Source organism: Delphinapterus leucas, chromosome 9 (genome assembly GCF_059928025.1).
Source record: "Delphinapterus leucas isolate spDelLeu-1000000601 "Yukka" chromosome 9, BTC_Dleu_Yukka2, whole genome shotgun sequence".
Taxonomy (NCBI): Eukaryota; Metazoa; Chordata; class Mammalia; order Artiodactyla; family Monodontidae; genus Delphinapterus; species Delphinapterus leucas.
The window spans coordinates 72,582,188-72,609,800 of record NC_143137.1 but is presented as its reverse complement, the minus strand read 5'-3'; the positions used below and the strand labels follow the sequence as shown (position 1 = coordinate 72,609,800).

General features: G+C 40.1%; 1 protein-coding gene across 1 annotated transcript in view; it reads right to left on the bottom strand.

The window, feature by feature from the left end:
* ITGB8 (integrin subunit beta 8) overlaps positions 1-23,921 on the bottom strand; it is a 97,713-nt gene extending 73,792 nt beyond the window's left edge. The window contains exon 1 of the mRNA XM_022587879.3: positions 22,176-23,921. Coding sequence (XP_022443587.2) covers positions 22,176-22,302 — 127 coding nt within the window. The 5' untranslated portion in view covers positions 22,303-23,921. The remainder of the gene's footprint in view (positions 1-22,175) is intronic.
* Positions 23,922-27,613: the final 3,692 nt, after the last annotated feature.

Here is a 27,613-nt window from a genome sequence, read left to right as displayed (position 1 = left end):
ACAAACTAATCTATAGTCCATATTGTCCTATGAAATTCTTGTTCCATAGTCTCCATATTTCCCCAAATGGTCCAGCTGTTGCTTCCACTTCATCAAAACTCAGCTTTATTAGAGTTTATCATTCTTTGGGTAAATCTTCGACCAATGCTTTAATTTTCTTGCTCTCACTAGCTGTTTGTAGGCTTCTCCCCCCATTCCCCCAGTCCCTGCCTCCCAAAACGTATCAACTTCTATTCTTTCAAAGTTCACAGCTCTTATTTAATATGCTCCTCCCAATCTTTGTTATCATCACCAGACATTTTTCTAAATTTTACAAAGTATTATCTTGCTCATGATTTTCAGCTTACCCAATTCCATAAAATCACCCAAATCACCCCACATCTCACTACCTCCACCTTAGACAGAGTTGTTGGGAATCCCTGGGGCCTGCAGCAGGGAATTCTCATGAGCTATTGGGGCCAATGGATCATGCAACCATGAGAGAGTTATTAGACCCAAAGACCAAAAGTAGGATAAAGGTCAAATTCAGGAGGAGCCAGAGGATGGGACAGAAGGCAGGCTCCTGAGCCAAGAATTCTAAACATGAAGTTGAAAATAAACAGAAGTAGTGTTTACGCATCCCAAGCAACAGCTTATACCTTAGCATCTGAAGCTGCCTTTGTGGGGCACTGTTTCTTCCAAATTTCTTTCTCATTTCACCTAACCCCTAGGCCTTGTTGATTCATCTCTTGTTGACTTTCCATCATAGTTTCTCACATTCACTATTCTAATTCTTTCTCTTCAAATCCCCAAACGCTTCTGCCAAGTCCTCATACTTAAGATATGACACAACCTTACCTTTATATTGCCTAGAATATCTAAATTACTTTTTTTTTAAGTCAAATTTGTCTTTGTTCTCTTTTCAGAGGAAGAAGAGTTTCGTACTTGCCAAGATCATTTCCTCTATCTGTCTAGTGAATTGCTCACTCAAAGGCAAATGATAATTTCCTAATTATATCTAGCAGCTAGTATTTAGTAATGTTTAAATGTACTCTACCTTTTAACAGTGAGTGGACACTATCACTTCTCCCATTCCCACAACTAATTCTCTTTTTATGTCTGGCTATTTTTACATCTCTCTAAACTCTATACCTTGATGGCTTCATGAACTAACATGACTTTAAGTCTCATCTGCTTGCACATGACCATCAACTTAGTATCTGCAGTTCCAAATTCTCACTCAAGTTTCTGTCTTGAATTTTCAACAGTCTTCTGGACATTCCACGTAGGTTCCTACTGGAACTTCAAAAACTGCAAGTCTCAAATAAAAATCATCTTCCCATCTATCAGTAGCTCTTCCTGACTTGACTGACCTATTTCTGTTAATTACAATATTTTCCTAGTTATTCTGCTTTAAATCTTTATGGTCAACATTGACTCCTCCCTCTGCCATAATCCCAGCAACGTGTTAGTCACCAATACTTCTTGCTTTTACCTCAGTATCTTTAGCATCCATCTTTCCCTTATTGGACTTCAACCTAGTTTAGACTCTCATTTATCATTTGCTTTACTGTTAACAATTTTCTCAGTCTTTTACCTTGGGCATCTACCACTGAAATACTTTATACAGATGTTCCTCAGTTTCTCCAGGGGGTTGGTTCCAGGACCTTCCACCCCATACCAAAATCCAAGGATGCTCAAGTCCCTTATGTAATATAAAATGGCATAGTATTTGCATATAAGCTGTGCGCATCCTCTCATATACTTTAAATCTTCATGTTAATGCTATGTAAATATCTGTAAATACAGTGTAAATATTATGGAAATAGTTGCCAGCATGTGGCAAATTCAAGTTTTGTTTTTGGAACTTTCTGGAATTTTTTTTCTGAATGTTTTCAATCTGTGGTTGGTTGAATCCAGGGATGTGATACCCCTGGATATGGAGGATTGACTGTATACATTATTGCCTACCCTACTAAACAATCAGATAAAAAGCCTTCAATGATTTCCCACCACCTGAGTAGTCAAGTTCAAACAAATTCACCTACATCTAACTCAATGGCTCTCTCTTTCACTTCTCCCCTGATGCCCTAGTCATGGCCAGTATGTATGCCTCCTCTCTCTGCCTGAAGAGTCATCCTGGGCATTTCCCTCTATTACAGTCCTTCCAGTTCTTCAGCATCCAATTAAGACACTTATCTTACTTTTACATCTCTGCCATCAGTTCCTTCCTGTTCCTTTCAGGTGTGGCTTATCTCGCTACTTTTGAGTCCTTACAGAATTTGCATTGTGATTCTTACATTCTTCATTAAATTATAGTTATTTGTAAGCATTTTATTTAGTTATTTGTGTTTTATTTGTTTATTCAGTTAGTTGCAGATTATGCAAGTGTGGGTATAATTTACATATTACGTTTGTAAATATACTTAGCAAGAAGCAAATTCCCCCAGGGAGGAGATGATGTTAGATAGTTTGGAAAGTCTTCAGTAAACCCTTTCACTTCCAAAGCCTTGTCTCGGATAATCAGCTCCAGCTCATTGTCTGAGGAGGTAGCCCAAGGCATTCAAAAAAAATGTCCATCTCCTGCTCCGTAGGAGATTGAGTAGAGTGAGCATCCTCACACCAGAACAAAGTCAGGCTTCCTCAGACCGTTTCTCTTCCTTCCATAGAATCAAGAACAAGCCCCAGAGCTTCCACATTCCTCTTGCCACTCACAGCTTTATCACCACTATCTACCTTGAGTTCACAAAGACTAATCTGACTTATCCGTGTTCATGTCAGTCGCTTCAAGGAGTCTAAGACTTGCAAATGCCCCTCTAATCCCTATTAGGCTGTACACAATCTCTCTTCTCCCCTCATCTGCGCTCTTTTACAACTCCAGAAACCCTCTTCTTGTGCTCTCCAAAATTGTTAGCCCATTTCCAGAAGAATTCCCTGTATATCGGTCTCTTCTATGAATTTTCCCACTCCTTGCTCTAATGAAAACTGAATCACCCCTGAGGTTCGCTTCCTTTGCTGACCTCATGAGTAATGGCTGTTTCTCCCATGACCCTCATGACACTGGGCCTAGAGGCAGATAGCTGCCCTCCTTAGTTCTTATTGCCACTTCCAGGGCACTCTCACTCCTCCCAGTTTTGACACTCTTAACTCAGATTACATCACTCAGAACCCTGAATTACTACGGGCATTTACTGACGCCAGGGTGATGCCTTCTCATTTCTAGAGAATTTTGATTCGTTGCTTATCACACTCTCCAATACTACTACTATTTCAGTTCATGGCAATTTCAGTATATATGCAGAACATCTTTGTAGTACCTAGATGCCCCACTTCCTCATTCTTTTCTCCAGTTATTTTGTCCTCCACTCTGATTTAGCTACTTGCTTAAGCCACGGTCATAGCTTTAGACCTTGTAATTACCAGTAATTGCAACCCCTCTACAATCCCAATATTTCCCATATTACCCTCTCTGACCACTACCTCCTGTCTTTCAATCTCACTCACTTCCAGGATCCTGACACCGACAATCTGCCACCTCCACTCCTTCCATCTTCCCATCTATGTCACATCTCTTACATCCCTTGATAGCCTCTCTTTTTTATCTGATCCCCTCCACCAATTATCCACCAGGCTAACTCTCACTGCCCTTAAGACTTTGCTCAGACATCCCCTTTCTTAGTGATGTCTAGCCTGTCTAATCCATTTAAAATGGCAACTCCCACCTATCCCCCTAATCCTGGTCTACTGTTTCCCATAGCACTTAGCACTTTCTAACATACTATGTAATTGCCTATAACCATGTTTACTTTTTATTTTGTTTCCTCTTCCCCCAAAATATAAGACTCATGAGGACAAGGATTTTTGTCCTTTTGTTTCCTAATGTTTCTTATACATCTTGAACGATGCTTTCCACACAGTCATTGTTGAAAAATTATTTGTTAAATGATTAGCACTTATTAGATTTTAGTTTAAATTATAGAACCTATTAGATTATAATTCACGTTTAAGTGCCAGTCTCTTCCTTTCAAGTGACATATCACTGAGGCAGATGCTATCCTTTCATATTTCCCTCCAGGACTTGGCTCAGATATCACATTCTGATGGGAGGAGGCAGACCATAGAAAAAATAAATAGAAGGTCTAGCATTCTAGAAGGTGCTATATGTCTAGCACTTTCTGTAGAGAAAAACAGACTCAGATGGGGAGTGAGGAGTGCTAGAGAGGAAGGTGTGAGCACTGCTGCTTATTCCCCAGCTGCGTTTGTTTTCACTACAGAAGGTGCTAGACAAATAGCACCTTCTAGCACGCTGGACATTCTATTTATTTTGTCAAGGGTCTGGCTCCTCCCATTAGGATATAAACTACATGTGGGCAGATATTTCTGTCTATTTTGTCCACTGCTCTATTTTCAGGGCTTAGAGCAATATCTGGCACATTATAGAGACTCACTACATATTTGTTTAAAGAGAAGATGAATGCATGTCTCCTCTGCATTGACCAAAATGTCCCGTGTGTGCCCTCTCCCCCAACCCTTTCTCTCTCTGAGTTGATGTGTTTACTTCTGCATCGTTCAGTTAACTTTCTCCCAATTGTGTCCCCTTCTCTCAGTCAACTCTGGAACTCAGCTCAGGAGGCCTCCCCTTGGGGAAGCTTTGTCCTGTTACTGCACTTATTCTCTCTGGCCATTCTGCACTGCTCCCCAGCACTCATAACACTTTATTTTTTTGACACGTTGTCTCTGAATTTTGCCACTTTGATATCCCTAGTCTACTCATTCGATAAATTAATCCTTATATTTCTGTTCTTCCTGTTTTTATACACTCATTTAACAGTTTTCTGCTAATAGCTAAAGACAATGCAAGTAATCATATATACCTTTAGGGTAAGGGATACACAACCTGGATTTGCTTTATGTTGATGCATTTTATGATGGTTTCTAGGAATATATTGTACCTAAAAAGGTGAACCATATGTATAGTAAAACCTAAGTAGTTGAAACCTTCAGTTAATCAAGGCTCTGCACTTTAATTCTCTGCTGAAGCATAGGAAAATTTAAAATTAAGTATTAATATTTAGAAGGGACTTTGAGGTTCTGTCTCGGCATCAGGACACACTTGACCTATATCCTGTCTAATTCCGGAGAAGTCAAAAGCCCTGCAACACTAATGACCCAGACCACCCATCTCGGTCCCACATCACTATCTTGTTTTACATACTCACACAGTTCCCAAGCTCAGCTATCCCACCTGCATGATATCTTATATCTCCTCTGTCCCCATGGCAACTAGTACAATGCCAAATGTACTGAGTAGGTGTTCAAACAATACCTTCTGATTTATTGATTGAATGATAACTGTGAGGCTTTTCTCAAATCTCAAAGTCTGAATGATGTACTTACTAAGATAGGAAAGTTTACAAATACATCTTTAAAGGGTTTTCGGAAGAAAGCATCAAACTATGAATGACCATGGATTTCACATACACTGTAGGTAACCAGGGTTTTACTATAACTGTTTCTCACCTACTCATGGGCAGCACTGTTAGTATTATTAAAAGATTTCTTGGGCTTCCCTGGTGGCGCTGTGGTTGAGAGTCCGCCTGCCAATGCAGGGGACGCGGGTTCGTGCCCCGGTCTGGGAAGATCCCACATGCCACGGAGCAGCTGGGCCCGTGAGCCATGGCTGCTGGGCCTGCGCTTCCGGAGCCTGTGCTCCGCAACGGGAGAGGCCACAAGAGTGAGAAGCCCGCGTACAGCAAAAAAAAAAAAAAAAAAAAAAAAAAAGATTTCTTGAGTAGAAGGAAGAGAATGGACAGAGATTTGGTCAAAAGAGGAAAAGATTATCATCTGGGAACACAGCAGAAAATTCCACTTCTTAAGGAATTTGAAATTATAATGATTTGGATGGCCTTCGTCCATTCATGAATTATTTGGTAATTGTTTAATACCTGCTATAATCATGGCATTGTGAAGGGTCTTAAGAATAGGTTACCTACCTTGTGAAGCTTATAGAGTTATAGCAAAAACTAACATATGACAGAACCTTAATAAGTGTGCTGTGAAAAGAACAGGCTAGGTGCTATGCCAGCAAACCATAGGAGGGTGTCACCTAAAAGGCAGATGGGAGGGTCAGTAAAAACTTCCTTGAGGAATTTGCCAGATCCTTTTATTACATAATTGCATCTCTATTCTGTCTTGTTCCCAAATATATACTGTCTGTTAGAAATCACACAGTATTGTTAAGTTGCTACAGGGGGTCAGCCCATTCAGCTGGATCAGTTAAAGTTGGCAAAACAGCAGCAACCCGTTCAGAAAAATGAAATCATTCCCCAACATACAACACCCCAGGTCTAATCTCTGAACCCTTCTGTTTTCTACTCAGCTTCCCCTTGGCCCTTATATCCCTTTTGTCTTCTGATACTTAGCCACCCCTTTTAAGTTCAACCTCTATGCTTCTGCTAAAGACTCCCAAGCTGCCTTTTAAAATATATAATCAAGTATGATTATTTTTGAATGGTAAATAGGAGCTGTTTCCTCACCATGACTGAGGCTCTTGAGTGCCTCTCTATCCTGTCAGACCCATTTTGCAGATCCACTGAGTGTGCAGAGATAGGTCAGTTTATCTACCCCTTCTTCCCTGGAAGATTCTATTCTATTCCCAAACAAATGACAACCTGACTCCAAACTCTGTTCCTAGGCTTCTGTGCTCTCACATGCATGTGCACCTGTGGCCATTGATTACTTGCCTCCTGAACAACCCTGAGACACCCAGATTCCCACCACACTTCACCTTTGCACACCAACAGTTGAAAAAGGAGATGAATGAAAGGTCTTTTTCAAAATATATTTTTAACATATAAATTAAGTTATATACATTATTGATAATGTCTTCTCAGATCCTAGAATTCCCTGCCAGTCTCCCAGTGTTCATGTGGTATCTCCTGTGATCTTTTGGATGGAGGGGGCCACTGTATATCTGGGCAATATCCAACAGCCTTCTTTGTATAACCAACTAATTCAGACTATCCTAGGCCACTTACTGTATAGCATCCTCAAAGCTTTGGAAAGGTGAGTTTGTGCTATTAAGGGTAAAGTTCTTGGGAACCCAAATTCCTCATAGGTAAGTCATATATAGGAGTGCCACTGTGCTGTAGAGGTAGGCTTCCAAATTTTAGGTAATTCCATATTTCTTGGGATTTTTCTGGGTGTTTTAGTTCTCTGCTTGTCAATAAAGACCCCTAGGAAATATCCTAAAGTGGATTGGCCAGTTAGTAGGTCATCTGCCACTATGGCAGCTCCACAGAACTCGAAGGCCCAATTCCGGAGTACTCTGGAGCTTGAATTCTTTAACATAGAGCTGGAAGCATCTACAGGCTTACCTCATTTTATTGTGCTTCATCTTATTGCGCTCTGTAGTTATTGTGTTTTTGCAAACTGCACGTTTGTGATAACCCTGCATCAAGTGCATTTGTTCACTTCATGTCTCTGTGCAGCATTTTGGTAATTCTTACAATATTTCAAACTTTTTCATTATTATTATATTTGTTATGATCTGTGATCAGTGATCTTTGATGTTATTATTGTAATTGTTTTTGGGCACCACGAACCATGCCCATATAAGACAACAAACAATAAATATTAAGTGTGTTCTGACTCCTCCACTGACATGCTGTTCCTCCATCTCTCTCCCTCTCCTCGGGCCTCCCTATTCCTTGAGACACAACAGTACTGAAATTAGGCCAGTTAATAACCACGTGGTGGCCTCTAAGCAGCCAAGTGAAGGAAGAGTCCTATGTCTCTCACTTTAAATCAAAAGCTAAAAATGATTAAGCTTAGTGAGAAAGGCAGGTTGAAAGCTGAGACAGGCCGAAAGCTAGGCCTCGTGAGCCAAACAGTTAGCCAAGTTGTGAATGGAAAGGAAAAGTTCTTGAAGGAAATCAAATGTGCTGCTCCAGTGAACACACAAATGATAGGAAAGCAAAACAGCCTTACTGCTGATATGAAGAAAGTTTTAGTGGTCTGGATAGAAGATTAAACCAGCCACAATATTCCCTTAAGCCTAAACCCAATCCAGAGCAAGGCCCTAATTCTCTTCAGTTCTGTGAAGGTTGAGAGAAGTGAGGAGGCTGCAGAAGAAAAGTTTGAAGCTAGCGGAGGTTGGTTCATGAGGTTTAAGGGAAGACACAGTCTCCATAAAATAAAAGTACAAGGTGAAGCAGCAAGAGCTCATGTAGAAGCTGCAGATAATTATCCAGAAGATCTAGCTAAGATAATTAAAATAAAGGTGATTGCACCAAACAACACATTTTCAGTGTAGACAAAATAGCCTTATATTGAAAGAAGATGTCATCTAGGACTTTCATAGCTAGAGAGGAAGAATCAATGCCTGGCTCCAAAGCTTCAGAGGGCAGGCCGACTCTCTTGTTAGGGGCTAATGCAGCTGGTAACTTTAACTTGAAGCCAGTGTTCATTTACCATTCGGAAAATCCTAGGGCCCTTAAGAATTATGCTAAATCTACTCTGTTTGTGCTCTATAAATGGAACAACAAAGCCTGGATGAGAGCATATCCGTTTATGACATGGTTTACCGAATATTTTAAGCCCACTTTTGAGACCAGCTACTCAGAAAAAAAGATTCTCTTCAAAATATTACTGCTCATTGACAATGCACCTCATCACCTAAGGGCTTTGATGGAGATGGACAAGATTAATTTGTTTTCACGCCTGCTAACAAAAGATCATTCTGCAGCCCCTGGATAAAGGAGTAAGTTTGACTTTTGAGTTTTATTTAAGAAGTACATTTCATAAGGCTGTTGCTGCCATAGACAGTGATTCCTCTGAAAGATCTGGGCAAAGTCAATTGAAAACCTTCTGGAAAGTATTAACCATTCTAGATGCCATTGAGAACAGTTGTGATTCATGGGAAGAGGTCAAAATATCAATATTAACAGAAGTGTGGAAGAAGTTAATTCCAACCCTCATGAATCACTTCGAGAGATTCAAGACTTCAGTGGAGGAATAACTGCAGATGTGGTGGGAATAACAAGAAAATTAGAAGTGGAGCCTGAAGATGTGAGTGAATTGCTATAGTCTCATGATAAAACTTTAACAGATGAAGAGTTGCTTCTCATAGATGAGCAAAGAAAGTGGTTTCTTGAGATGGAATCTACTCCTGGTGAAGATGCTGTGAAGATTGTTGAAATGATGACAAAGGACTTAGAATATTACATAAACTTAGCTGATAAAGCAGCAGCAGGGTTTGAGAGGATTGACTCCAGTTTTGAAAGAAGTTCTGCTGTGGGTAGATGTGATCAAACAGCATTGCATGCTACAGAGAAATCCTTTGTGAAAGGAAGAGTCCATCGATGCAGCAAACTTCATTGTTGTTTTATTTTAAGAAATTGCCAAAACCACCCCAACCTTCAGCAACCACCATCTTGATCAGTCAGCAGCCATCAATATCCAGGCAAGACCCTCCACAAGCAGAAAGATAATGACTCACTGAAGGCTCAGATGACAGCATTTTTCAGCAATAAAATATTTTTAATTAATGTATGTACATTATTTTTTTTAGATATAATGCTTTTGCATACTTAATGGTCTACAGTATAGTGTAAGCATAACTTCTATATGTACTGGGAAACGAAAAATTTCATGTGACTTGCTTTTGCAGTATTTGCTTTATTGCAGTGCTCTGGAATCAAACCCAAAATATCTCCAAGGTATGCCTGTATGTAATTTAGTAAAAGGGCCAAGAAAACCCAAGTTCTGTACATGGGCTTTTCTGTTTTAAAAAAATTAAACCCAAAGGAATTGATAGGTGCCCAGTGTAGGAGAAAAAACCCATGTCATCTGGGCAGTATTTGAGAAGTCTATCCTGTGGGGAAGCGGGGTGTAACATCCAGTTATAGGTCTAACCGACCAAACATTTCTGCACTGCCAAGTAATTCAGTCAGAAGCAGCACTTGTCTTTTTTTAACTTCAAAATCAAACACATCTCTGAGAGGCAGGATTTGTCCAAAAAGCCCTGATATCTGACTTTTGATAATGCCCATAAGTTGATTTCTACCCCAGTAAGTCTACCACCAGATGATCCAGCCTGCAGTCTTATTCTCAGAGAGTAATGATTTCTGGCATCAATGCTATGCTGACCTGCAAGTAGCCAAGGGTCGGCCCTGGACATATATATTAACACACATGTGCTCCCTAACAGTGGGTGCTGGGCTTTATTCTCCAGCTGTGTCATGCTGTCTTCATTGGGGCACAGGTACCTATTCAGGACACCTCACCCCTTCTAACACTCCGTCTTAGTCCCATCAGATGTCACCAAGCATCGTGTGGCCGTGAAGTCTTCAAGAGGCATCAAACAAGTTATATCCTCTGAACTAAAGACTGGTACTAATAACATTTAATCTTTGTGTTTCCATTACCAACCTCAGGGGTTGGGCCCTGTGATTATATACATTGTCCTTCACCTTAGGGCTCTGTTTCTAGACAGTTGTGGTTGAAACACTCATCAAAAGGGACATTTTAAACCAAAATTCAGGATGCCTGAAACTGACTCCCTTCTTGAGTGTGTTTTTCAGTGTTATCATCTTCCAGATAAATTTTCTTGGAACTTGAGCCTCTTGTATCATTTCTCGAGGGTTTTCTTTTGCAAATTATGGTTCACTTGTCTTCAATTCACCATATAAATCTAAACCAAATGCACAAAAGACAATAGAGTGATACCTTGGGAGGTATGCCTTGTACTAAGAAAGAGACCAGGTAGGTCATTTTTCAGCCAATAATTCAGTTCTGCTACAAGGAGTTCTTTGTTTCCAACTAGAACAGCGAGTTCTACAGCAATTTCTGCACACCCCAAAACTTTCCTGCATTCTTTGTTTTATTGCAATCAATGAATACCTTACACCATTAGGCGTAGACAGCCTGACCTCCAAGCCTGACTTGAGTAGGCAATTAAAAAAGACAATGCCTAGTCTGGCAGTCCGTAAGGTACTTCCTTAAGGTCCTGTAGAATTTTGAATTTTTCTTTTAATTATTTTCTTTGTTCGAACTCATAATATTCTAAAGCTCCTTCAGAGCATAGTAGTCATCCCTCATTCTATAAGATTGAAGATCTTTTCCCTACCTAGTACCTGCAACAGTTACTAGGGAATTATACTGAATATATGGCCCCCACTGAAATCAGGAAACATGCTTGTACCTTGGAAAATGTTTGTGGTTCAATTCCAAGGATAGGACCCTGTTACCATATGTATATTTGGAACAACAATACCTTGACTGTGGCTGTATTTTACCATCGGCATATCAACTCTTTCAATCCTAGAAGGAGGCTGGGTCCAAAATATCAAAACATCCCTGACCAAAAGCTACTGCACACCTCACATACGTAATGAGAAATATTTGGCACGTTTCTTCAGAGCCGACATATTTCTAGTCTGCTATTCTCCTGTCTTCATTACCAGCCTTTCCCATTTCCAGTCTTTCCATACTCAGTCTCTCTCATGGACTTCAGCTTGAATTAGCCTTTGGTTGCTACTCTCGTTCCTCACTCTGTACTACCTGGGTGCTGTGATTTTTTGGGGCAATTCTCCAGAGTAATCAAACTGTACCAGTACTGATCTAGAACGGCAACAGACTCTATCTTTGACAAATGTTAACAGTGGATTAAAACAACAAAAACACCTGGGAAAGAGTGTAACAACTCTCTTCAAAATAACTATAGTAATGATAGTTTGGCTCATTGATAAGGTCAGCATGAAAGATCACTTTTTAAGACTTTATATGCTTTTTTAAAATATGAACCTCTAGTACTTTGAATAACAGCATTCAAAATAAAAGCGTCTTCTAGAATCATCTTAAGAGTATATATCCAATAAGACCACTATAATTTAACACTGCAATTTTAATTTAATGATCTTATTCTTATTTCCTAATTTCCTAAAGTTAGAGAAGATAATTTTAATGTATCTATTTAATATTAGTAGTTTCCTAGCAAGAATCGATCCTAGTACTTTTGTTGAAAGGTAGGACTGTTTTAATTAAATTATAAAATCCCAATGGAAATCATTTTGACTTTTATTACATTTTTCTTTCATATGTAAATTAGAGTGATTTACTTGATGTAAAAACAGAAAGGAGGTCACATTAAGACTGATATTTATTATACTCCAATAAAGATGTTAAAAAAAAAGAATTGTAGGAAAAGAAAAAAAAAAAAAGACTGATATTTAAATTGGAAACTAGTCCTTTTAGTCCATAAAGGCAGTTTGGCAGTATTTTTTCCACACATTCATTTACTTACAGATATTAAATATATGCCAGCTGAATAATTCAACCGAATTTGGCTAATTCATGTCAGTAAAATGTTCTTTTCTGTGACATGTTTTAAACCAATAAGGGGAAATAAAAAGTAAAATTAAATTTAAAAATGTATACAGTAGACTCTCTCTATGACACTGTTTTTCAGGAAAATAGAATTTAGTGTAATCTGTATACATCTCAGAGCTTTACCAAAAAGCACCTCGACATAAAGTAGTTCTCTTTATTCAGTGATCTATGGTGCATTCATTGTCTGTCACCCTCCCCCCCGTAATATTTAATGTACTAGACAAATCTGTCCCTAACTTTTTTTAGGGCGGGAGCAAGAATACAAATCGTTGCAGGCATAACAGGATTAAATATTTAACAGTTAAAACCCAGGCTAAGAAACTATTACGTGAAATAAGTTCTGTTTTCCTACATTGATAAACACGCATTGATAGTGCCCTAGAAGGCTAGGTGTGAATTTAGAATTTCAGATTCTTAAGATTTCTGGTTGGGAACTTTGCAGTGTATGTTGTTCCTCCAGCCCTCAAGCTGCCCCTCTTCTCTCTCACTTCTAGGTTTATTCTGCAAAGCAAATAGCCTATCACTTACCTGCATGGATACTCCAGCCTGTATGCCCAAGCTCTATTTATTTCCCCTCTCCTCGGGCTTGGCATATGGGTGGCACAGCCTAAAGAAAGTAGGTTGGGGCTGCTTGGGCAGAGAATTCTAAAGATGATCTAGAAGGGAATTGAAGACTCTGGGCAGGCATGCCCCATGGATTCCTTGCCTGTGGAGAGGGCCAGAGCAAGGCCCTCCAAGGCCCGGGATAGAGACTCTGGAAGATACCCCTGGAAGATAGTCTGTTATGAGGTTGAGCATACAGAGTCAAACCCACACAGGTCTGAATTCTGGTTCTATTACTTATTAGCTAAGAGATCTTGAAGAAGTTATTCAATGACTCTTTAACTAGTTTGATTACCTATAAAATGTGAATTATCAGAGTACATACCTCAGAGGGTTGTGGGCATTAAAGGACATATTTTCCTATCATATATACAGGAGTGTGTCTGGCATAGAGAAAATACCTTACAAATGTTAACTATTGTTATTCTTTTGACTCCAGAACAGTGTCTGACACAAAGCTATAGATGCTTTAAGAAAATCTGAGTGTATAATGACTAAATTGATTAGAATATCTTGTTTTTTCATTACTTTTTCTAGTATTTGGTTAAAATGACTACAAATTGCAGTTTGTATAATCTAAGTAGAAATCAATTTTAAAATACACACTGAGGGTAAAGGATCAGGATTACTTTTCATATTAATTAAAAACAATGGAAATAATTACCACAGAAATTGGAAAGCAAAACAGATTTGTAAAAAGTAGATTAAAAAACTAAGTCTCTATTGTGATCTTTGCTAAAGATTTGCCTATCAAGTCAAGAGACTGCTTTTTGGAGTGGACTGGGAATGCAGAAACAAACGTCCTTTCATGGTGTTAAACCTTTTATAGTAGAACTCACATTCAAAAGAAAACTGTATTTCTTAAAGTTCAAATTCTAGTGAGGATTAGAGCTGAATAGGGCTTATTTGCTTAGCTGCCCAATTCAAAACTGATCACTGTTATCCTCACCTCATTCACTGAGTCATTTACTTCAAATAATTTATTAGGGCCTATTGCATGCCAGGCACTGAAAATGCAGAATCAACAGGCACAGTTTCTCCTCTCAAGGTGGTCACAGGTTGATGTGGAGACAGGACTTGAACGAGGAGCCAGAATGTTAGGCATGGGATGTTCTGGAAGGGCTTTGCATACCATGCAGAGGAGCCTGAAGACGATGGAAGCCATGAAGATTCTGAGTAGGGAGGTAAAGTGTGGACAAAGGTTTGAAATAATGGAGACTGGTTAGGACACTCATAGATTTTGCCAAAAGATTTGCCTCATGGAATGAAGACTATTTCAGGCTTTCTCTACTCTAGTGGCATTGTATTAAAAGGAGCAGATAGATTCGAGAAACCATTATGGACAGAGTTGATGCTAAAAAACAAAAATCTCCATTTTCCTTTAGTCATCTTACCTAGAATCACCCACTTATTTATCATCTTGTCACCCCTTCACTACCTTTCAACTCGTTTCTTCCTAGCCATAAGTGATAATTTGATGACCTTTAATTTAATAGCAAAGGGGAAAAAAACTCCTATTACTAACAGCTTAGAAATCCTAGTGTATCTTTTTGCCTCCCATTTTCAGGAAGGAACTAAACTATAGGAAAGATTGTGAAATGGCTGACGTGTACCACAGAAAGAAAAAAATTTAAGAAATTTAATGTTATCTTACTAGAATGACCTACTCTGATTATCCTGTATATAATAGTAGACTGTCCAGTCCCTCTCAGGTCAGTTCCCTCACTCTGCTTTATTTTTTCTTCTTTTTACCATATATATTCACACACACACACACATATATACACATGTGTATGTATGATATATGTCACATGTGATAAATTGTATATCATATATATCATGCATATATACACATGTATATACATGTATTTGTCTTCTTCAGTTAGAATGTAAGCATCATGAGAGCAGGGACTTTGTTTTGCTCTCTGCTGTATTCTTAGTGCTTAGATAGAGCCTTTGATGTCTCAGCATTAAACGCTTTCCTGAAGAGTCACAATCTCTTGCACTCTTTGGATGGCTCCCACGGAAAAGAGGGGTGAGAAGAAAGGGCCATTCTTTCATCAATGAGGTGATGACCAGAGAATAAACCATCAGCATTTACCTGTGCATATATGGAGTAGGCTTTAAAAGAAGCATGGCCCTTGGACACTCAAAGAGATCTGGAAGTTTGCCATGAAGGAGGTGGGAACTCCAGATGTGTACATTGACACGAAGTTTAACAAAGCTGTCTGAGCCAAAGGAATAAGGAATGTCCTATACCGTATCCATATGTGGGAAACAAGGGTGAAGATTCACTAAACAAGCTCTATATGTTGATAACCTATAAATCTGTCACCACTTTCAGAAATCTATAGACAGTCCATATAGATGTGAACTAACCGCTGCTGTCAAATAGTTATAAAACTGAAATCATTCACACACACACACACACACAGAGCAAAAACTTCTGCCTGAAGAAAGTACAGCAGTAGACGCCTTGAGCCTGGCATATACTGGAAATGCCATGCTCTAAATGACCAATATTGGTAGACTACTGGCTATGGCTAATCACTGTAAATATTTAACAGCCGAAAAAACACTTACTTTGTAAAAATGCATGGAGAAAAAATAATATGAATATATTAAACAACATAGAGTATCAAGCTATATAATAGAGTGGCTCCAAATGGCTAGGAATGCTTTGAGCCCTATGTTGATCAATGGTGTGATGCCTTGTACCATGATTTTGTCCCTTTGAACACTCTGACTGAACTGGTTACCAGCTACTTAGTAGCTCAATGTCTTTCTCTTTTCCTTTCTTTCTCATAACCACAAGTCAAACACATCTGTAACACATCGGAAATCCTGTGGGAGGCAGAGTTTCGCTCCAGTTTACGCCCGTAAGGCCACGTGTCTTCTCGCCCTTTCTTACTCCCATATGAAAGCAACCACAGTGAGGTGTATATGAGGTTGAGAGTATTTGCCTCCACAGGAGGTATGTTTTCACCATGCCCTGATTCACAAATCTTTATCCTCCTCGCTGCAGTTACTCCGTGTGGGTAACAGCATTACATGGCATAGCCCAGCAATCTCCAGGGAAGGAGGTCCAAACTCTGTTCCTAGGCTTCCGTGCTCTCACATGCATGTTACCTATGGCCATTGTTTCCTTGCCTCCTGGACAACCCTGAAACACCCAGATTTCCACCACAATTCACCTTGGCACACCAACAATTAAGAAAGGGGATGAATGAAAGGCCTTTTTCCAAATATGCCATGGGCCTCCTCATGAAGGTCCTCTATCTGACAGTCACACTGAATGTATAACTTCAACATCTAGAAACTTTTTAAATCAAGTATGAGGCAGCATAACCGAGTTCAAATCCCATCTTTTCTACTTACTAGCTAGGTGATTTTCAGTGAGTTACTTATCTTCTCTGTGCTTCAGTTTCCTCATTTCTATAACAGGAATAACAATTCTACCTCTCTCATAGTGTTAGTATGAAGGTTAAATTAATGTGGTAAATCATCTATATCAGTGCATGGCACAGAGAGAGAGCTACCCAGTTGTTTGTGAAATTACATGAGCATTGCACTTTCTTTCCACTACATATAGAAGCCATACTTATATGACATCTTTAGGATACAACTGGAAAAGTTACATTTTTAGAGATTAGCAGTTAGGTCACCTACTTAAGAAGCTCAGTATTTAATTGTTCAATTTAATAAAATGCAATATGCATAAGCATAAAATATTTTTTCTATGGCTTCCTTTATAATCAATAAATAGCTTACAGAATACATTTCACATATAACTGGAGAAGATACATAGGGCCTCACAGTCCTCATGCTGGCAAAACTGCTCTAAATGTGTAGACTTGGGCTGCAACAGGGACTAGAGTTCTGAGGACCAAGAAGGACTGAGCATAAACAATACAGGATTGGTTATGAATGTTGTCAGGTCATTCAATGAACATATAAAAAGACTATTTCCTTATGTCACTTTGTTAAGGTAAGATTCAATAATATCAAAAATAACATAATTTTTATATAAGTTACTCATTGAGACCTATCACTGAGACCTATCAAACCAGTGAAAAGACATCATTTAAATGACTGAGAATGCTATACAACAGGCACTTTCAAAGAGGATGCTTTGAGCATCTTTGCTTAATAAGTACAAACAAGAGAAAGACTATATCACAAGGCAAACAGTTTATTACTTTTTAAGAAAACTGGATGGTCTCTGCATATCAGGCCCCATTTATTAAAGTTTAAAGAACTTTAGATAAAAACTGTACCCTCTGAGATCCATCTAGTGATCAATAGAATGGCCCTGGGGGAGAGGAGTGGTGAACAAAGTGAAAATTTAACATAAACTATACCTGGATAAATCTAATTTAGCAGGTGGGGCAGAAAAGGCTGTTAAACAACACAGGCCAGATTATCTCAAATACTTTATTTGCTTCAAGGAAGGTTCATTCAAAATGGAGTACAGGAAAATTGAAAAGGCAATATATTGTTGCTATATCATGTTATTTCTTATGTCTCATAAAAATATCAAATTGGACTGAAAACTAATTATCTTGTTAACTGTCTACATTAAATCCTATTCAGTAGTGTCCCTTTCTCTTCTAAACTATATCCTCTGACTTCCCTTGTTTTATTAAAGTTACTAACTAATTTTGTTTTCAGTCCAATCAAGGCTTAATTAGCTTACTAGGTATATATATATTCATGAATAAATAATATATCTTTAAGACTTAAACATACATTTAAAAAAATATCAGCTGGTTAATATTATTCTAAGATCTTTTTCTACCTGGTCAGTCCTCTTATTCTTCAGAGTGCTATATATGGCTCTACCACTTGAAGATATCCTATACTTAAAAAAAAAAAGTTATGGTATTAATTCAACTTTTATCAACTCTGAGTGGACGAAAGAAAATCACAGCAAAATCAGCTTTTTAGGCAATTGAGGTGGTGAACTGACCATGGAATGTGGGAGAAACAGAGAAATCAAGGGTGCTGCCAAAGTGTTATCCCAAACTACTGGAAGACTGACATCGCTTACTGAGATGAATAAGTGTGTGAAAGGAGCAAACCTGAGGGAGAAAATTGGAAGTTTGGTTTTGACTATGTTAGGGTTAACTTTGCCTTTAGACATACAGTGGAGATGTTGAATAGGCAGTTTGCTAGACCCTCTGGAGATGAGATGAGAGGGCAGGACTGGAGCTGTCAGCATAGAAATGGTATTTAATACCCAAGACCTGATCAGTCCACCTGAGACCCAGTATATATCTAGAAGAGAACATCTGAGGGCTGAATCCTGGGCCACTCCTATATTTGGAGGTTGGGACATGAGAAAGAACCAACATCAGGGATGGAGAAGGAGCTTAAACCAAGAGAATGTGGGTCCAGGAAGCCAAGGAAAGAAGTGTTTCAAAGGTGGGAGTGATCAACAGTGTCAACTCGCCGACAGATGGTAGGTCAAGAAGGATGAAGACTATGAACTGACCATCGGATTGACAATAGGAAGGTCACTGATCTTAACAGAGTGGTGTAACTTCAGGGATGGTAAAGAAATCCTGAGCAATGGATTAAAAGAGAAGGTGAGGAGAATTGGAGACAGCAAGTATGGACAACTCTTTCAAGAATTTTTGCTACAAAGGAGACAGAAAAAGAAGATGAGAGCTATTACAGCATGTATGAATATGCATATGCTGTAAATGATCTAGTAGAGAGGAGAAAACTGATGATGCAAGAGACAGGGGGAACATTCCTTAAAACTGAAACTCAAACAAGGTATACTTGCTGTGATTCCACTGGAATAAAGTAATTACATTTGTCTGTATTTTTTCTTTTTCATATGCATGCATACTTTTTAAAGAATATTTTTAATGGAGCTATATAATAGAACCACTGAGAAGCAAATACTTGAAACTGTCTTTGCCTTTGCTTGCCTCCCTCACTTCCGCATTCCTCCCTTTAAAGATAGTGGACGTTCTTGTGGCCCTAAATTTTAGCTAAAAAAATTCGTGTTATGGGAATTGATGAAGCGTGCTTCTCCTCCAGTAGTATTTTGATTTACTGATATATTTTAGGACAAAATGATATGAGACATTTGCTTCAAAATAGTCTTGTTGGGGGAAGGAAATGAAATGCGTGGGGGAAGACATGAAAGAAGTTGGGCTTCAGTTGATAGTTGATGAAGCTGGGTGATGGGTCTGTGGTGATTCCTTACACCATTCTTTCTTCTTCTCTGTGTGTTTGAAAATGTCCGTAATATAAAGTTAAAAATTAGAAGAAACATAGTGTCAATACCATGCTTAATCCAAAGAAATCCATTAAATGGTGAAATTTTTGATAATTTGGTAACAGGTGAAAGAACTGTTCAGGGGCACAGGAATTTTTATGTCATTTTTCAAATCATATCACCTACTTTGCTGGTATGATTTGAAAATATACAGCACAAACATAGCCTTTTCATATACAGTACAAGCTTTTTTATTGGAAAGTATCTCAGTTGCTTTAAGATAGAATTAATTTGGATGCTTATTGTGCAAATAATTTGGAAAACTGGATTTTTAAAAATGAAGTGTTGGTTCTCTTAAATATCCTCTCACTTTAGGTAAGCATAAAGAATTCTGAAACTTATTCTATAAAACATGTTCTGAGGTAATATACTACACTTATAAAACAATGCTAATCCAGTTGATTGTTATGTAAAAGAATAAATAGTTGATTATGCACAGAAGGTGAAATTTCAGCGCAATAGTTACCACTTTCCAAAAAGAAATAGTAGTTTCTGAAATTTGTCACTCTTATATTGCTATGTAAAAATTTAGGTTAAAAAGATGTTTAGCCTTTCAAAACTAGCAAATGTAGAAACAGCAGTGTTAATACATTAGCTCTTCAAATATTAACCATAAGGTATTCTCTAGTGTTTTCCAGTTACTCATTAACCATTTTATAGTGTTATTGTTTCTCTGATTGTCGGTAATTTCCACCAAGGAAAGTTGAAAAACAAACTCCAATAATTTTTTTTCTAGATCAGAATAATGTTCAGATTTTATTAATAACATCCCCCTTTCTCACTATATATTCATTATTAAAAGTCCACTATGTATTTGGGACCTGTAAATTCTACTTCAAAAATTAAACCCAAAGTTGTGCCGTTTATGGTTTCTTTTGTATGGCTTTATTGCCCTCAACATTTCCTTGGTGTAAACTACTGAGCAAGGGAACAAGATTTCCTTTGTAAGTGATACCTAAATTCGTATTCTGCTTTAAGCATCTAATTTGTACTGTGAAGACATATAATTTGAGACTTGTAGCTATATCACAAAAGTACAACAGTTTACGCTGATCTCTAATTTTCTGAGTTGTACTGGCTATAATTTAAATTTTTTGCATGTTTTTAACTGCAGTGCAAACCAGTATACATCAGAAATCTTTGTATATTGACAGAGACTAGGAAAAGGATGCCTTGTTCTGATTTCAGATAAGCATTCCCTTTTCACAACTGCAGGTGCAAGAGAGCTCATTCATAATATTTGCTTCAAATCAGCTACAGTCACTGGATGGAAATACAATGCTATTACACGAGAACTTGACTAATCTTTACAAACACAATGAATATGTTTTAAAAATTCACAATTACGAGCAAAATCTGGGGGCAAGTAGCACTTTTTCTTTTGCCTAAGTATTGGGAACAAAATATACTCTGTTGACACGAGTTTTGGTCATCTTACTAGTGTATATGCGTATGTATGTATTTACTAAATCCAGAAAAATACTTTGTCACTTATTGACACAGGATGGAGTTATGCTCAGTGGTGTCACTTAACCGATAATTGATAATGTTACTTTTTCCTTTGCCTTAAGTTTCACTTATTTTGAAATCAACTTATAAGCCAAAAAAGAGCCACAAGATAAAAATTAACTCTAACTGCTCTCATTTCACACAGTTGGATAAATCTTCTTTGGAAACAAATATTAGACAGCTGTGTATGCAACCAATAAGTGAAGCTAGCATGTTTCCATTATAAACCCTTATTTTAAGGTTATGACTTGATGGTTTTAATTAGGTTCAGGCAGAAATTTGGCTCATCAATTCAAAGCATAGGAGAACATTTTAGTATACAGAACAATTACAACTCTCCTTCAACAGGAGAGGCCAGAGAAAGGCTCTAGTAGAATTTAAGTCTCAATGACCAAACACAGATAAAGTAAACATGTTCCAAAAAGTATGGCAATAATCATTGCATTGGCAAAAATAAATATTTGGCCTACATTTAATACCAATAAGAACTCATCCTAAATTCATGATTATTATTATCACTTACTTTATGTCTTACTGTTTGCTAACAATCCAGTACTGCCACCTTAAATTTGCATCTAATTCACAAGTGCCAAAGCACCTTTTCATACACTATTTGACTTGAGCTTCTCTTTGTGATTTGTAAAATGAGGGGACAATATCCTATATAAAGAAGTATCCTCTCCAAATCAGGTAGTTCTGACAAAAGTGGCTTGCCTGGACTGAAAGTTGTCAATCCTGCTCTCGGGTTCTGTCTCAGGGTCTCGGTCTCAAGGATTGATCTCACTGAGGGATCAGTTAGCTAGGAATTGTTTCTTGAGCTGAAAAAACAGTGACTTAAAGCAAGAATATTCTTCATATATGTTTAAGTCATTCAAGCTGAGCACTATGGTAGAGGAAACTTGTGAGCAGCTATCCTTTTCTTTCATGGACTCAAAAACAGAACGCTCACTCTCATTATACCAATTTGTCCTCAGGCTTGAATCAAATGCAAGCTAGGGGTTAGTGGACCCACATACTAGAAAGATGGGGAGCATCTTCAAGGATGCCTTCAAGGAGGATGCCTTCAAGGAGGATGCCTTCAAGGACGGGGCAGAACCCCTAAACGGGCTTCTGTAAATACGGCCCACCACCCTCCCAAACTTCCATGCTATTACTGCCTCCCTCAGCAACACACAGGGTCTCCTCAGGTAATCAGTTATTGCTGTCCCTCTAGGGAGGAAACGCTTGACACCTGGCCTCCCTCGGGCCACCTGCAATGGAGAACGGCGCCACACACCCACCCTTCTGAAGTTTTCTGCAGATGGAGGCTGTCACCGGGCCGCTTACCTGGCCGGGATGCTCTTCGTGACAGCCCAAGACCTTTGAGGAAGGGAAGAAAACAAAAGAAAACAAAACAACTTACCACTTTGGCCCAGTCCAAGAACAACTGAAAACACCCAGGCCGCCCGGAGGAATGGGGCAGGACCTGGCCTGCAGTTTTGCAGGCAGACTAATGTGGCAGTAAAAAAAGCCAGGGCCGAGCGGCACATAATGCAAAGCAGCCCGCACTGCACCGCGCCCGCCGCCTGGCTGCTAACCGGATGCGCGCTCGCGCTCCCGGGCGCGAAGTGCCAAGTGTTGCTAGGATGTTTCCAGCAGGCCCGGCAGGCGGACCCCGCGGCTCGGAGCAAACGATGCAGGTACGGCGGCCTGGGCACAGCTCGGCATTTCAGGGCCCCCGCGGCCCTCCCAGCTCCGCACGGCCGGTCCCGCGATCTCCGCGAGAAGCGCCTCCTCTGACGGGCAAAGGCCCGGGGCGGCGACGCGAGCAAAGGCTCCGCAGCCTGCTCTGGGACAAAGAAAAGAGCTTTTGTCTCTCTCCAGCCGATGGGGCTTCTGCTGCATAAATCAGCTTAGCGAAGAGCCAAACACAATCAAACCCAAACAAAGCCCGAAGCTGGGGGGAAAAACCAGCCTAATGTACATTCAGTGGGTGATGCTGCCTCTGTGGGAGGGGACGCTGGCGAGGCCGAAGGGGAAAAAGTCGATGGCGCATCAATGAGGTCGAGCTTCTTCCACAGGTGGGCAGGGAAGCCAACTTCACTTAATTGCAACTTTGCAGCCTCGTCAGCTGAGCAGCGAGCAAAGTCGAAGAGGCAGCGTCCTGGTTGGCGAGGGAGGAAGCTTGATGTGCCAGCAGCAGGGGGAGGCGGCCCCGGAGCGCCCTAGAAGCCCCCGCCGGCGCCCGCGGACACCGAGTGAGGCATCGCAGCTCCCTGCTTGACCAGGAGTGGAGCGCACGGCCGCGAGCGCAGAAGGAGAGGTCCCCCAGGGGTGCAGGAGCCTGGCTTCACGGGGGCGAGTGCTTCGTGCCCTCGTCCTTTTGGCTCCAGTGTGCTGCTCAGGCGTCCCGCCGTCCAGAGCCGGGACAGCTGTCGCGCTCTGGGATGCACCCCGGAGAGGATGAGAAGGAGGCGAGGCTGGCGAGGGGCGGGGGAGGAATGGTCCTGCCCCAGCCCCGCTGGGGTGGGGAGGGAGGGTTGGGGCTCCCAAAGTGCGGCTAGCTAGGCGCGTTCGGGCTGCGAGTTGCTAGGAAACCGCCCCACGCTACAGAGTTCCTTGCCGCGGAGGCTCGGGCTGCAGCAACAGCTCGGAGCAGCGTGGGCGGGACATTGGTGAGGCATGAAGTCACCGCGGCCCACACTCGCTCTTTGTTTTGCTCACTCCAGCTCTTTTTCCTCCCCTTGGCTCTGAGAGTTGCCATTCCCATCGTTCACAAGAACTCCTGATGCGTAGCCGCGCAGCAGGAATCTCACACCGTGTTCTCTTTCCCCCTCCTCTCCGAATCCCTACATCCCAACGCTCGCCTAGGTGGCGCGGAGACTAGCTCAGCAAGACTGGCAGCTGTGCGCAAACCCCAGCCTCTGACCCCGAAGCTGCGCGTTCCTTTGTTGGGAGATACTCACTGCTCGGCAGCTGCCACAGACTACGTGGAGTCCAGGCACCTTTCCCCGCCCCCCAACACCCTCTGTTTCGCTGGTGAGCACTGCCCACTTTGCTGGCAGAGTTCGGAGCTCACCCTTTGCCCCACCCCGAGACCGTTCGTCGTATCCCCAACCCTTGGAGAGTTGGGCCGGTCCGCAGGGGCTGTACCCGGAGTTGCAGCTGAAATTTCTCACGGCTCCTTCTCCACTCCGAGCCTCAGCCCTGAGGTGGACAGCCCTGCTCTTCCCAGGGTCTGGTGGTGGCTCTGGGCTTTTGCCAGTCACGGTGGATCTTTTGACCTTAAGCGTCACCTTCCAAATAAACGGAACAAAGCAGTTACAAAGGGCGGCGGAGCAGAAGAGTGAGACTAAAGAGAGGAGGTGGGAGGGCCGTTCTGCCTGTTGGCAGCTCAGAAATATCGGTTTAAGCCTGGAGCGGGTGTTAAGCCCGGCAACTGTCGGGGAAGCCGCGCGCCTTCTTGGGTCCCATTCCTACGACGTTACGTCGAGGGAGGGAACCCAATCCCCCGGATTGAAAACAAGGCGCTGTTTCCAATCTGAGACACAGGCTGATGGTTCTCTTTTTCCTCTAGGGGCAGGAGAGGTTCCCCGTGGTAAAGTCTGACCTCTCATTTTTCCACTAGCAGCCTGCCCGATCTCTTTCATAGAGCACCGCCTCTTACAGGCATCAGAGCATTCCAGCCAGGTCAAGGTGAAATATGCGGGAGTTTCCCTCCTTCTTATTTGTTTAATAGTTTCCATCTCCATATTTGGAGTAAAAAAACAAGTAGGAGGCTTTCTCGCTCTTTTTTTTTCTTTCTTTCTGTTTTCTAATTGTTAACTGAGTGAATGGAAAGTACCTGGTTAATAAACCACGACATTAAAAACTCCCCCTTTTCAGGTGTGGACTGCACGTTGGGGCCCACAGGATTAGCTAAGCAAACCAGGAACGCAGGTGGAAAATTACAAGTGCCCTGGATCTACAAAGCAGGTCCTTTTGAGAGACCAAATGAATGACCCAAACCTGAAAAAACTGATGCTTGTAAACATAATTCCACTCTTGGCAATGTACTCTACATAGAATTAAATCCAGCCCAGCTTCATTTTTTATTTTCTTTCCTTAGTTCCAAGTTTGAACAGCTATAGTTTTGCTTTCGGTGGCCTTAAAGGAAGGATCCTGAAAAATGGCTGGAGTGGGGATGAGGATTTGAAATTTGAACACAAAAGGAACACATTCAGGCTTTGATTAGTGACTCTTCAGTGAGGCAGCATGTGTATTCTCCAGAGATTAGTTCACAACCCTAAGGAATGCAGCCACCCTTGAGACAGTGCAGTGCTACAATAAAGAAAAAAGGTCAATCCATAATCCCTATAAGGATGTATATGTAAGTACACTCTGCATTGTTGAGTGACTATCACATCAGAGTTTCATGACATTTTTAATTCTAATTCTTAGTGTTGGAAATGTAAATGGAAGTTACAATATTAAATAAAATAAATTTATGCAAATAATAATGAAAGTAACTTTGTGAAATATGGTAAGGTATGTACAAATTTCTTAAACTCTATATTGTTAGATGTTGATATATTCTATATACTAAGCCAAAACAACTGTGTAGCAAGAGGAATAAAGCAAAGCTTGTAAATCGGTAAGCTTGTAAATTTTGAAGCCCTTTGGAAAGAAAGAATTCTGTGTTGTGTTATATGAAGCCCATGCAAATATATGTCAGTATACCAGTTTTATGGAGATGTTGAAGAATAAGCACACCTCCATATATTGTCACTCCCCAGTTGCAAAGAGGTTATAATTCTGATTATCAAAATAAAATAAGAGAATATTGCAGCTGTGAGACTATGATTGCAAATTATTTACACATTTGGGGCTGTATTGCAAAGACAAAAGGGAATTCTCCTGAATCTTCCAAATCATCTGTAAGGGTTTCTTACAGTAAATATAACTAGTGGCCCAGGAGCAAAAAGTTTGCTTGTTTCCAACAACAACAAAAAAAATGTCACCACAACTCGTCCTTTTTCCTGTAAGAAAATGTACAGGATATTGGGAAGAAATGTAGTATTATTCTCTTCATATATTACCTGAAGAATTCTAACAGAGAAAAAATGTTCCAGAAGATGGTGACTTGAGTAATTTTTGTTTCTTTCGTGTTCTGCTGTCTTGCTTTGAAATTTCTGACAGGTGATTTTTCATCATTTGTGTTAATGAGAGCAAGTGAAATTCACAGATAGTCTAAAAATAACATTTTAGCTATTCATTTCAGGCTTCCTATCATCAGAATCTTTTAGTTGCTAATAAGTCATAAAATTGGATGAATTAAGTTTCTGACCTACTACTCCTTTAACCTTGATTTCTCACTAATAGTTTATGGTGAGAAATGAATAAGCTATAGAGAGTTAACAGGAGTGAGAGAGACATCTGAGAGAATGACTGCTCCTTTTAGTGTGTGTTCAACCTTTAAGTAGATTTTGTCCAAATTATTGACCCCATAGTTACAGCTAAAACCATATTCACATTTTAATATTGTATCTTTCTGAAGTTGGATCAGAGATTTTCAAAGTTTTATACAGAGGTTTTAAGCTGATGTTCACAAGTTGTCTACGAACTTGCTTCATCTACAGCTTTTAGGAGATGAATGATCTGAATGATCAAGCCAGTGGGATATAGTATTATGACTATGACTTCTAGATTCTTCCAATGATAAAGAATGTAAGTCATCAGGAGGTTCAGGAGGTACTTTACAGAAAGTAGTGTTCCTCATACTGTGAACTGAGGACTGCCTACAACATAGTCACCTGTAGAGTGATTCCTTACTCTATTCCAGGAGATTCTGAATTCGTAGATTTGGTGTGATGTCCAGCAATATGCATTATTACAGACTTCTCAAATACTTCTTTATTTACTGTGGTTTAAGAACCCCTGCCATAATGGATTAATGCAGAGACTCCTCAAAGGCCTCATGTGTGCTTAGTGATAAACTCCAGTGTCAGGTGCAAAGTCAAAGAAAAATGAACTGCTGGAGCCAATGCCTCTTTCCAAGGTATTCTATGGATGAATAACTGTGTGAGATGTTAATATTTTCAGAAATAAGACTTCCATGATTAAATTTAGGAAATGCTGGGTTAAAGTTAAGTTAAATCCTTTGCTGGACAATTTTTTAGGAACTTAAAAAGGCTAACATGCAACTGGATTCTCCAAAGGAAGAATCCTTTATTCAGAGAACATCTCACAGACTAATTTTACATAAAGCACACTGCTGAACTAATACTACTGTAGAAATGTGGAAACTAAAAACCAGGTTGATGAAGAGACTGACCTCACTTCTTCAAGAGAATTACTGAGCAAGCATGAATCAGAGCTCTGATTCTTCACCACCACCTCATATCAGTGAAGACTTTTGGTTTCAAGTAAGAGTCAGACTGTAACTGTCATAAGTAAAAAAAGGAAACTATTGGAAGGAAATTGGGAGCTCACAGAATTAGCAGGAGGCTGAGAGACCAGGATTAAATAAGGCCAGAAACCAAGGAAGGCGTAAGCAGTAGCAGTAAGTCTCCAAAAAATAAGAATGCTCTCTAATCATCCTTTCATCTTTGGACCACTTGCTTAAGATTCAGAATCCTGGTTGAGAATATCTAATTTTCAGAACTTTCATCACATGCCAGTCCCCTGGCTTTCTGGGAGTGGAGAGAAGGAAGGAGGAGCTCTTCTTGCCTTTGGCTTCCTTAGTGGAAAATAAAATACTATTTCCCAACAAGATGACACAAAATTATCTTAGGTTGATGAAGGAAGCCCTGTAAAGTGACAGATGCTCATTACTCACATATCCTGAATTCCATGGACTACTGCTTTGCATTACAGTTGAAT